This window comes from Aythya ferina (assembly GCF_964211825.1).
Source record: "Aythya ferina genome assembly, chromosome: Z".
Classification (NCBI taxonomy): domain Eukaryota; kingdom Metazoa; phylum Chordata; class Aves; order Anseriformes; family Anatidae; genus Aythya; species Aythya ferina.
Window position 1 is genome coordinate 23,214,840 of NC_140299.1, and position 12,693 is coordinate 23,227,532.

The following is a 12,693-nucleotide window of genomic DNA, read 5'->3' on the forward strand; positions in this document are numbered from 1 at the left end:
TGTCAATATTTACAAGAAACTAGACGAAGTTAGGGTTGTTCTTTTTTTTTTTTTTTTTTTTAAGACAACTATCATGTCTTTAAAAAAAACCCTTTTTATTTAATTCTGTTATTTGAACAATTTGTCTAGTTAGTGGGCTGAAGACTTTGACCCAGAAAAAAAGCGTAATGTCCTTTATTCAGTCTTTGGTCTTTTAATAAGGCTGATTATCTGCACTCTAGTACCTTGACTGAACTTGACTAGACGGAAATGTCTAATAGATGTGTAGAACCGGAGTAAGAATCGTAATTACTGAAATGATCAAAAAGCATCTGTTGGTTGTGAAACTATGTTATTGATGGTAGAATGCACAGTGTGGAATTTGAACTGGCTAATGATAGCTGCAATTAAATTTGGTACAGGAGTCTTACTGCATCATCGCAGCAATTTGGCACAGACTTGCACAGATCTCTTAAACCTGAGACAAGGCTTATTATGTTTTCAGACCACGTTTTTTGACATAAAGGGCCTCAAGGGCAAGAGTGTGTGGTCCATTAAGTCTGCTTTGTGTGACTGGTGTGGAATGAAACAGCCGTAAAAACAGCAAAACTGGAACTTCCCAGGGGAGGATTCTATGCAGGGCAAGGGCAAAAGAGCATGGTGTCATCCTCTGGGACAGAAATGGTCCCTGAGAACCATACAGAGTGGTACTGAAGGATTTTTTATTTTAGTTTTTTAGAACTCCAGTATCTTGTCTGATAAGTATGTGACCTGAAGATCTTGACACCAGTATGTTTTTCCCTACAGCAGTCTGTAGGCCTGTGTTGGATGCTGTGCAGTGGGACTACCACAACTGTTCTTCTACTTATGGCTTACTGAGCCCCTCAGAAAGGAAGTAGCGTAATGCTAGAGAACTTCAGGGATCTACGGGTCATTTCTAGTGTAAATGAGATATGAGCATTGGAGTTGCAAGGATGAAGAGCTGAGTGATTTTTGGTATCATTTAGTGCTTCCTTGTTTTCAGTGGTTGTTGAGTAAAGCAGCTGGGAGAAACTGAGTAAAAATTGCCTATTTACCTTATAAAAGATACTGGTGGTTTTTAGGTATTTAGTAATAAGTGGTTATCCATTATCATCTCACCTATATAATTATATTTGTTCTATATTCATTATTATCTTACCTATATAATAGTATATATTCTATAAAATTAATCTATAATTTATAGACTGGCCCTTTTTAGAGTATGTTTAAATTTTTCCCACGTACTCTGAATAGACTCTTGTGGAGTTCTGCTGTACTATCAGAGTGAAAGCATAATGCTGGTGAGTCTGTTTCGGATTAAGAAAGTCTGTACAACGCTACTGATAAAGACTTTTCCACAGCTTCGAAAAGTTAAGACAGGTGAATTCTAAATGACACACAATCATGTAGGAGCTGAAAAAATTAAATCTGATCTGAGACAGAAAAGCAGGCTTAAGTCTACTGTGATTTTTTTTCTTGGAGTTACTCGTGGGAGGAGGAAGTGACCTGGCATTTTAACATCAGCACTATGATGTATAGGAAAATGAGGCTATAGATATTGAGGAAAGATGGTATTGCTTTTAATATTTATATAAATATACACACAAACACACACACTGTCAGGGTATTTTATATATTTTATTTATATGTATACTATCAGGGTATTTTAAAATCCATGCATACAAAATCTTTGCTTGCATTGTTTTGTAATCTTCCTGCATGAATTACACACCCGAGATTTTGTTTCACTTTTTTTTACTTAGTACTAAGAGATCTTGGCACTTCTTAACAGTTTTACTTAAGGGTAGTTACAGTAAATTACGGAAGCTGTATTCAGTGATCAAGAGTAATCCTGGAGGATGGCATGCATGAGAATTGGCTGAGAGATTAATGTGACTTTAAGTGTCCACAGAAGGCATTGTCTGTCAAGTGCTGTTATAATGATAAACTGTAACCAAACCCCTATAATTTTTCTTTAAAAAAAAAAAAAGCCTAAAAAAACACAACACAGAGGGAAAAAAAAAAAAAAAAAAAAAAAGGAGCCCTAAATCATAAGAAACAAAATAAAATTGCAACAAATGTTGCAACTCTTTTAAATTAGCTGCAAAACCAAGTACAATTCTCTATCACTACATTTTGGCAGTTTTTCCATGGTCATTGTCCGTTACTGAGTGACAATGCCGAGAATTTACAAGTAAAGTTTTATGTTAGAAATGGAACACAATGGCATTGTAAATATTAAAGAAAAAAACCCATACAAGGGGAAGTACGTGGGTTCTGAATTGCAGTTACATTTTGTTCGTGATGAATGTGACATTTTCAATTTAGGGGAATTACACAGCTTCATAATGCAATATTGTATGCAGGTGTAACTGTTCTTTTGTATATAAGCACATGTTATGCTAAAAGATGTTGTTTTAAATTGCAAATTCTGAACAGTTGCTGGAACTTCCTAGGAAGTGCCAGAATTTGTTACCAAGGCCCCTAATTCTGCTCTCTTATGCCTGTGCGTTATGATCTCTAATTACATTGTTTCACACTATTTTTTCCTGCCTCATTCAGTTAACAGGATGGGCGGTGCTCAGGAATTGAGCAGCTACTTGATATTTTAATCCTTATCATTCAGTTAGCAGCCCCTGCCTTATTTACTACACACCATTTAAGTCTCCAAAGAATACGTAATTATTCATTCCCTTACAGCCTTTTCTAAGGTGCCTGACTGAACTATTTTTATCCCTTCAATTGTATTTCATGTACATTTTCTGGTCAATGCCTATATATATTCATTTTATATACTAAGTGAAATGAATATATGCGTGCATGCATATACAGCATGCACACATGTACATATACACACACACACTTTTTAAAGATAATTTTGAGATCATTTTCTTTAACAACTTTTAGAATAGAAATGGAGCATGTGCTTTAAAACAGTCTTTTGTTAGGATATTGAAAATAAACATAAAATAATGCAAATGAGTGACTGAAGACATCCATTCACATAACTCAAATTATCTTCTTATGTAACCTTGTCTTTTGAGATGGTCTTCAACTTTAAATGTATGTGCATGTCCTGTAGGTCAGACAAGCTCTACCTTTGTCTGCAAAGGCTGCGCTCCTTGCTGAACAGGATTGCAAAGATGACTTCATTCATGTAGCATTTAGTGTGCAAGTTCAGGTGAGGAATGGGGGAAAAAATGAGGGTGGTTAGACACTATAAGAAGTTGCCCAGATTGCTTTGGAGACTGTCTTTGTAGTCTTTCAAAACACAACAGGACACTGTCCTGAGCAACCAGCTCTAATTGGCCCTTCTTGGAGCAGGGTTTTGGACTGGAGGATCTCTATGTCCCTTCTAGATTCAACTATTCTATTATTTATTTGTACTTATACAATATGAGACAAATGACATGACACCAAGTTAGGTGCCTGTGTTGATCTGCTCAAGGATAGGAAGGCTCTGCAGGAGGATCTGGATAGGCTGCACCAATGGGCTGAGGTCAACTGCATGAAGTTCAACAAGGCCAAGTGCCGGGTCCTGCACCTGGGGCGCAATAACCCCAAGCAGAGCTACAGGCTGGGAGAGGAATGGTTGGAGAGCTGCCAGGCAGAGAAGGACCTGGGAGTGATGGTGGACAGTCGGCTGAATATGAGCCAGCAGTGTGCTCAGGTGGCCAAGAAGGCCAACGGCATCCTGGCTTGTATTAGGAACAGCGTGACCAGCAGGGCTAGGGAGGTGATCGTTCCCCTGTACTCGGCTCTGGTGAGGCCGCACCTCGAGTACTGTGTTCAGTTTTGGGCCCCTCGCTACAAGAAGGACGTCGAGGTGCTTGAGCGGGTGCAGAGAAGGGCGACAAAGCTGGTGAGGGGCCTGGAGAACAAGTCCTACGAGGAGCGGCTGAGGGAGCTGGGCTTGTTCAGCCTGGAGAAGAGGAGGCTCAGGGGTGACCTTATCGCTCTCTATAGGTACCTCAAGGGAGGCTGTAGCGAGGTGGGGGTTGGTCTGTTCTCCCACGTGCCTGGTGACAGGACGAGGGGGAATGGGCTTAAGTTGCGCCAGGGGAGTTTTAGGTTAGATGTTAGGAAGAACTTCTTTACTGAAAGGGTTGTGAGGCATTGGAACAGGCTGCCCAGGGAAGTGGTGGAGTCACCATCCCTGGAAGTCTTCAAAAGACGTTTAGATGTAGAGCTTAGGGATATGGTTTATTGGGGACTGCTAGCGTTAGGTCAGAGGTTGGACTCGATGACCTTGAGGTTTCTTCCAACCTAGAAATTCTGTGATTCTGTGGAAATCTACCTGTGGTAAACTCATATCATGCTTACTTCTGGTAGGCAAAACTTCATGGATTTTTTTTCACAAAAAATGCTAGTAAAATGTTTATCTGCAGTTCTGATTTAGTTAGCAGACTGTTCCATCAGTCCCATAAACAGTAGTTTAACTGTTCTCAGCAAGTTTTAGAAACATCTATCCAACAGTGGTTTTGTTGTTATGCTAGTACTTTGTAGAAGATTGCAGTGAATTTTAATGATTCATAGAAGATCAAACTGTTGCGGATTTAATCATTTTTTAGTAAAATAAATAAAAAATGACACAAAACCACACGGTGGAGAATTGTTGGTGTTAGTGGTCACTTATTTAGGTCTTGATCATGTTGCTAACATCTTTTGCAAACAATGGATACTGGAAAGAGTTTAGCATTTCATTGTCACTGACTTTTGGGAGTTTTAATACTGTCACCAATGTATCATGGCTCTGAATAAAGCAATGTTACAGCAAAATCTTACCATTCAAAATAGGCTAACTGTTGCTATAAAAAGACCTAGACTTTTCCGATTGCTAATGTTAATACTTCAAATAAGAATAGAAGGCTACAAGTGAAAGATGGTGCATATAAAATATGTATTTTTTATTACAGTCAAAATACATGTATACATCTGTTTATCTGCTGCTGGCAGGATGAGCGGAATAGAGTACTTGTCCAAAAAAGGTCACATCCAATTAAAGGAGACTTTATTCTTAATGTAAATTCTTTTCTTTTGCAGAAGGAGTTGAGCCTTCCAAGACGAGGAAGTTTGTAAGTATCTGAAGTTTCTTCTCTTGTGCTCACAGTACAGTATGTAGTTTTGAGAGTTCTTGAGTAGGCTATTCTTCTTTTCAGGGGAGCTAAAACAAAGGTTAAATATGACAGTTGGTTTGCCTTAAGATGCGTATAGAGAAATTTAGATGGTGAATGAAGACCTATGGTTGTGCAGTAACCTTTTTTATGCAGATCTGCCTTTCCTAGAGGACCTATTGTAAGATATTTCTAAATTGCCTTAAAGTTCTTATGTTGAAGCTTTTCTTTTGTATTGAAGATTTCTCAACTTAAAATCAAGGAGGAAATCTGGTTTCTTTGTGAATGATGTAAATGAAACTTGACATACAAGTAGAACTATTTCTGTATGAAATTCTGTGATCAGACTTGTGGATAAAGTGGTTGGAACAAAATAATAGATGAGTGCTATTAAATGTATAGGGTTGTTGAGCTATCATTTTGATTAGTGGAGGTGAAAATTGTATGTTCTTGTATACGTTGCTACTGAATTAGAGCAATATGAAATTGGATACCATGGTTTCGTTGTTCTTTGTATGGGCTCTTGTACCTTGGCTTCTTTCCTTGGCGTTTTCGAGCTTTTTTGTTTTGTTTGTTCTTAATATATATTGTGTATTTATTCATATTTGTTTATTCCTTGTGTAGTAGTAATTCATTAAGAAGACATTGAGATAATTATCTATGAAAATATGAAACAATGTTTGGTTACTACTTCTCAAAAATGATTTAGGAATATAGGGTTACCACTGTACTCAAGTAAGCTTGTGTTAATGTGACAACATGTTACAAATAAAACCCAGAGCCCTTGTACAAAGGCTGGCTATGGTTTTATTTTTATATATTTGTTTTCAGCTTGGTAGCGCTATGTAGGTTTTGTTGCTGGTTTAGTTAGGTATGTGAATAACTGAAACTGTTGTTGCTGGGAAGGTACAGGTTGTAAGACATCTGCTGTCTGGCACAAGACTTCCTTGTTTTGGGTTCTGACAGAAGAAAAATCTTACACCAAATAGTAAGCAAAGCCATTATTTAAGAAATACTGCTAAATTATGAAAACTAATTCTATGTCAAGTATTTGGTATTGCAGTGGCACAGATAAAAACTGCTTAAGAAAACAATCTCTGTTGCCTTTTGGAAGCTTCATAATTAACCCCAAACTGTTGTCTGAGCAAAAGACTGCCCATATTGAAGTTAATGGTAAACTCATGTTGATATCAGCCAGAGCAGAAAGTGGCTTTACAGGCTCTTTCTTTTTTTAAACTATAGCCCTGATCTTGCTTACTCTTGCTATGTTCGACGTTGAATATTGTTAAATGCTTTTCTTCAGGTTTAAAAAATGTCTGCAAAGCAATCACCTCAATTGCATTCATAGACATATTTTTTATAGCAGATCATTGAGATGTAGGTGCAGATTCTGTAATGGTGCTGAGATCTTAATAAAATGTCATAAAGGAATAGCTGCTTATCAGCATAACTGTATCTGGCTATTAAGGTGGTTAGAATTCTGCAGATGGTATTTTAAAATACCTTTGTTACTGCGTGGAAGATGCGTGGGGAAAGGTGTCTTGCTTATGGTTCACCAAGTGTATATGTAAAAGAACTAGTTACAAAATACTTTTTCCTTTAGATATGTTGTATTAATTTTATACTTTATTTAGGCTGGCTACTATCTAGATCACGCAGAGTTGTTTTTCATATGTATGCAGATAATTTTAAAATGTCTTTTCCTGTGGCAAATATAAAGGGGACAGCTGTTTCCAGGTCTAGGGAGCAAGCATGGTATAATGTGTCAATATGGAAGGGGAGGTATTTGTGAGGAAGCATAGGTTGTAAATACATGTTATATGACTGATACAGAGCACCAGCCTTTCCCTACATATTCTGCTGAACCAACCAGTGCTCTCTGGCTTCTTCAGCTATGTACACAACTTGATGCCAGAAATGGTACTCAGGTTTCCTTTATTAACATGATCAGATATGCAGTGAAAAAGGGCAATGCTAACATTCTGCCAGTAAAACAGTAAGCAGAGGAGTCTATTTGTGCAGTAGCAATTAGCTCTGGGTTGGTTAGCTGTGGCATTCATGCCAACATGATGTGTTTGCTATCTGCTGCCAGTTGGCAGTGCCTTTCCACTTATTGAGCCTCACCTGCTCTTCATCTGCCAGGGTATCCTGGTTGTGCTTCTGGGCACATATGTTCTTGCCATGTGTGAAGCTACTCCACCTTGCAGCTGACCTGTTGAGCTAACTCTGTGTTTGTTGATCTACAAACCCAACTGTTGATCTACAAACCCAATGAAAATGGAGTGCGCTCCGTTTTCATTGACCTGTTTATCTATGTAACCATTGTACAGCCCAATATAGGGACTTCTGTGAGAACCCAGCAGCTTCCGTGTTATTTGATACACAAGATTTAGCTGATATAAGGGCAGAGTAGTATGAAACTATTGTCTGATTTTGAAATAGAAGACTACAGTCTAAGGGAGTAGTGGTGCCAGAAGTCAAGGAAGAATCTAGAGAGGCTGGAGGAGGAGATGTGGAATGCAGTGACTTAGGTGAACTCTTGGAGAGGACCGAGGACAGAAAGCGCAGAAAGCTTGGAGAGGGAGAAAGGGTTTAACATCTCTGATTCTCCCTCACATTGTCACTATTTCAATTATCTTGCTGTGGGGCAATTCAATTTTAAACTGCAGCTGTGTGGCTTCATTTTGGAGGTCATGAAATAAGTTGAAATTCATGGGACTTGTACAACTAAACACAATTCTGATTTTACATATACTGCAACTTCCAAAGAAAGACTTGGAGACAAAGGATCTTGAAAAGGTTGACGTTCACTTTGTCTCAGTTTATGCCAATGATGCTAATTGTTGTTGCTTCAGAAAGAAGCGATATTCTGTCAGATCACGCCCTGGCTGTGCTGGTGCAAGTGCTTGTGTTTACACAAGCAGAACTGATCCAGGTTGCAATTAGCTTCATGGAAGTTCTTTGGAGTGTTTGTGCAGCTGCACAAATGCCTTTCTGACAGCAGGGTATGGTGGCATGGAGGCACAGTGAGTGTCAGGGAACTTTCTCTAGGGCTGTCTCTATCAGTAAACCTATGTGGTTGTTACTATCTCACTTTGCAACTCTATCAGAAAATTACTTAATATGTATTTCTGCATACTGCTGCTACAGGGATGGACTGTTTATATGCTGCTATGATGTCTTTTATTTTTTGTTTTCACCAAATATTTCCAAATATGAAGGAAAATATTTGTCCATAATGTTAAGCCAGACCCAGAAATAGAAGTTTTAGTGTTGCTAACATCAGTGTATGAAGCACGCAGGTCCTACGGTGAACCACAGAATGAGTGTTTGCATCTATAAATCATATTGTTTATACATTCAAAGAGTAGATAGCAAGAGTATGGAGCCAGAGAAGATTTCTTGTGTTTAACCTATGTTAAACAGGAGAGTCTCAATCACTGAAATTAAGATGTCAGCATGCCCTCTTTTGTTTCTTTTCTTGGACCAAAGTGAACAGCAGAATTAAAGCTGCAGAGGGACAGGGCAGGAGCTCAAAGGTTGCGGCACAATAGTTACCCTTCATTTTAAGTAGGTCTGTTCTGGTTTAAAATGCCCTTCTCCTAAAGAAGAATTAACAACAAGCTTCAAAAAAGTCATATTTAAATAGAAGTAAGTGGGTAGGTAGAGGAGGTTCATTGTTTCTTTTGAGCTTCAGTGGTTCACCTGCCATAGCAGTAAAATACATGGCTTTTCCAGACTAAACTGGTTCTTGTTTCTTTTTCTTTTGTTTAAGCTGTCAGAGATATTTCAGTTTAATTCAAAGCCAGGTAATTTTAATTTATTTTTTGGCTGCATATGTCCTTCTCTTGAAACTTCTGAAAATAAATTCAGTAATTATAAAATGTGGACTCTCATTCAGTTGCAGCAATTATATAATCTACTTGCACCTGTGAAAATGTCAAAGTTGGTCACAGAATGTTCATGAAACTCATTTATGCATTACAGTGAAGCAGCTGATATCCTTGGATAACAGCAAAAAAAAAAAGTGTGACTAGCTAAGAATTCAAGAAAAACAGTAGTTAAAACTACTGCTTGCTAAAGGGCTTAGTCAAACAAGTTTCAGGAAGGTTAATAACTTAAGACAGTTCTTATTAATGACAAATATGGACTGTCAGTTAACCTCAGGGAAAAAGGGGGAATCAGTGATTGAGTGGAATGAAGTGGAATAATAAAGATAATGCCAACCACACTTAAAAATAAAAATATTAAAAAAATCTGTAATATACATATATACATATATACAGGTCCATATACAGGACCTGTGATAATGAAAAGTGTTTGAAATGGATGCCAAAGCACCCAAAGGAAAGCTCAGAAGTTAAATACATTGACTGTACAATCCTGCACCTGCCTTAGCGTTTTTATCTCCCTAAGTGCATAGGATTATTTGTGGCTTGAAGGGCACAATTGTCAAAAAACTGTCAAGACAGAAGACCCATGCACTTCGAAACATGCAAGAGAGATGGCCTTTTCCTTTGTGTTGTGTGCGTATGTCTCACGACATGTGCATTTGTTTATGGTTGCAGTTTTTCAGTGCTTTTCATCAGATGTATTTTTGCAGAAGGGAACTGTTGTGCTGAAAGTGCTGGTGTCAAGGTACCTCATTTACAAAGTACAGAAATTCAAGTATGATTCATTGTAGCTGAGGACCAAAACTTCACTAAAGGATTTGTAGATCTTGGGTAATTAGTCTTGGATATTGTTATTTAGACAATTTTAGGCAGATCATTAAAGAATAATAATAAATTTTGAAGAAATTAAATATTTTCCATGTTAATTATAAAAACTAGTCCAAATGTGGTCCTGAGATGTAAAAGATAGTAACATTTCGTATTTTAATTAAAATAAAAACTGTTTCTCTGTTTATGAATGTTTTGGGACTTGTTTCATGTTTGTTTGTTTTCTCTGAAAATATGTAGCCTCTGCAATCTGGTGCTCATTGGGAGATACTGAGTGTCTTAAATTAAAACAATTTGCAATATCCCATGAATATTATTACAGGAGAAAAGCACAGTTGTGCCTAAATCTGAGTAATGAGTTCTTTGTGCTGCAGGACGGTGCAGTACCAGAAATCTGCATTGCAGCTCTCTCCTGTAGATAGTTTGCTGGTGCTGTTCATATTTATATATTGAGATGAAATAAGCAAGTTGGCCAGAGGTGAGTGCTTTGATAAGCAGCGTTGTTACGCTGAAGGTACAGAAATTTAGGTCCATTTGTTCTCTAGAGCGTCTACCTCTGTAGCTGTGACTTCCGTATCTTCTGTAAGCAGGAGTTCCTACTGCAAAGTACTGTATGCTGATAGAAGACTCCATCTGATGGCCACTTGAGGAAACGTGTCTGAACAACGCAGTGTGTTGCCCCCAGGGAAGTCCTAGCTGCTTCTCTCAGTGGTATATTGACCTTTGGCAGGAAGTGGAAGGGACCAGTAGAGTAAGCAAGAGGGCTTGTGAGCCACGTCTGACAGGAGCTAGCCCTTTTTGTCTCCGGATAGCTTCAATGGCACTGTTTATACAAGTGCTGCAGCTTATGCTTAGTTATGAGTCCATGTATTCATAGAGTCCTACTGCAAATGTGTCCAATGGTTGTATTGACTCTGCGTTAGTTGTAGAGTTTAGATCTATTGATCTAAATTATATCCAAAATGTTGTTTTCTGGCATTCGTTTAGTTACATCCATGTTCAGACTTTTGCAAGCATAGTAGCAAAGAAAATTGATTATTTATTTTTTTTTGATATCACAGTCAATAACTTTAATATCAGAAAATAACGATATTAAGCCAAATGTCAAAAGCAGAGGGCTTTTTTTTTTGGAGGGATTGGAAGCTGTGGAGTAGACTTGAGAAGATGTTCTTATGCTTTGGGAGCTCTGAAATTAGAACCTTCCCACCCATTTCATCTTCACTTCCATTTCATCTACTCATTTTCTTTAGCATCATCTGCATTTAAAGTGAGCTGAAATGCTGCTTTGGACTTTAAAATGATTATGTTGCTGTTACTCATCTCGTGCTTTTGTAATAAACATCGGTGTTAATCATAAAAAGAGAACTTGTTACTTTTCCTCTTAAAGTAGTTCGGTGATTACTATTACCTTAAATTTGGAAATTAGAGCATGTTACTTATTGTTGCCAGGTAATGGGCAATTCTCGATTCTAATATGTATGTCTTCTGCAGAAGTCAATACTCTCAGTATCCCACGTTAGTTTCTTAAAGATAATGTGGTAGTGTTAGCTGCTGCTAGTACTCTTTCTATATGTTTGTGCTCAGTTAACTTGTATACTGCCACCAGGTAGAAAATTATACTCAGTATACTGGGTGGTGCTCAGTAACGACACTTTAATCTTAATGATAAACTCAGTAGTCACTCAAGTGATCTTTTTCCAGCAAGCCTAATATGTTTTGGTCACATGTGAGTAAAAGTAAAGAATTTTATTTCCCTCTCGTAGATCTGTTGCTGTTTCTATTAGCACCTTTTGTCACGGTAACACGCTGGGAAAATATTGTCTTCTGAATGCCTCTAAGTTGCTTTTCATGGTGGTGGCTTCCTAAATGCTGTGTACACTCTTAACTTTCTAGATTCTTCATATTTCATAGATCTTCATATTCATTTACCAATTAAAATGCATTTTTGTTTAAAAGAGCACAGATTACCAAGAGATCCAGATTGCTTTATGTGATGTTTTCATCCTCAGTATTTACCATTTCTTCAGTGTTTGACCGTTGAAACTTTTAGCAGTGGCTTTTTAAATGTCATTTCCAAGTCACTGATGAAAATGTCGAATAGCATCAAGCAAATGAAAGTTCTGTAAACTCACAAAAGAATCTCATTGGTACAAAGGAAAGTCCCCCACTTGCACTTTTTTCGGGGGAGTCTGTTAATGAACTCTAAATCCACTTAATGCATTAACAATGTATTGATAATTATCCACTTATTGCTACCATGCTGAGTTTTCAATTAAAATTTTGAACGAGTTCACAGACATCACAAAATCTTGCATCAGGCCAGGATCTCTTGGGTATGAAATGGAGAACAAGGATCACCAGATGAGTCCTTTACGGCATGTCTTCAGTTTCTTGTGACTGAGGATGAAAACCTGGTTTTTGGACATGTTTTTTGTGTGCTTTGAGCCAACAGTTACTGTAGTATGATTCTTTTCCCTCATGGTCTTGCTTACTTCATCCCCCATAAATTTTACGCAACTCTGCTGCCCATTGTTTGCATTTCCTCATTTTATAATTGTGTTGGGCTAACGGGAAGAGTAATGGCATGTGCAACGTGCTGGAGCCTTGTTGCCATTTTCCTGTTGTCAGCGCAGGGTCTTCTGCAGACAAGTCCTTTGTGCTGTGGAAAGCACAGGCATGGTTTTTATGTAAACAAAACAGCCCTTGGCATTTTATTGCTATTAGTTTTGTCCTTGGTTATCAGCAGACACCATTCGTGTTTGATCTTGTTCAACTATTTCTTTTGGCTTTTTCATGCACACATTTGTACTCCTGGTTCATTCATAGCAATATTGCTATGAATCTTTGCATGTTGTCTT

General features: G+C 37.9%; 1 protein-coding gene across 6 annotated transcripts in view; it reads left to right on the plus strand.

The window, feature by feature from the left end:
• MAST4 (microtubule associated serine/threonine kinase family member 4) overlaps positions 1 to 12,693 on the plus strand; it is a 307,122-nt gene that overhangs the window by 143,130 nt on the left and 151,299 nt on the right. For all 6 annotated transcript variants that reach the window (XM_084505107.1, XM_084505110.1, XM_084505109.1 and 3 more), the window contains one exon: positions 5,044 to 5,075. In XM_084505107.1, coding sequence (XP_084361233.1) covers positions 5,044 to 5,075 — 32 coding nt within the window. The remainder of the gene's footprint in view (positions 1 to 5,043; positions 5,076 to 12,693) is intronic.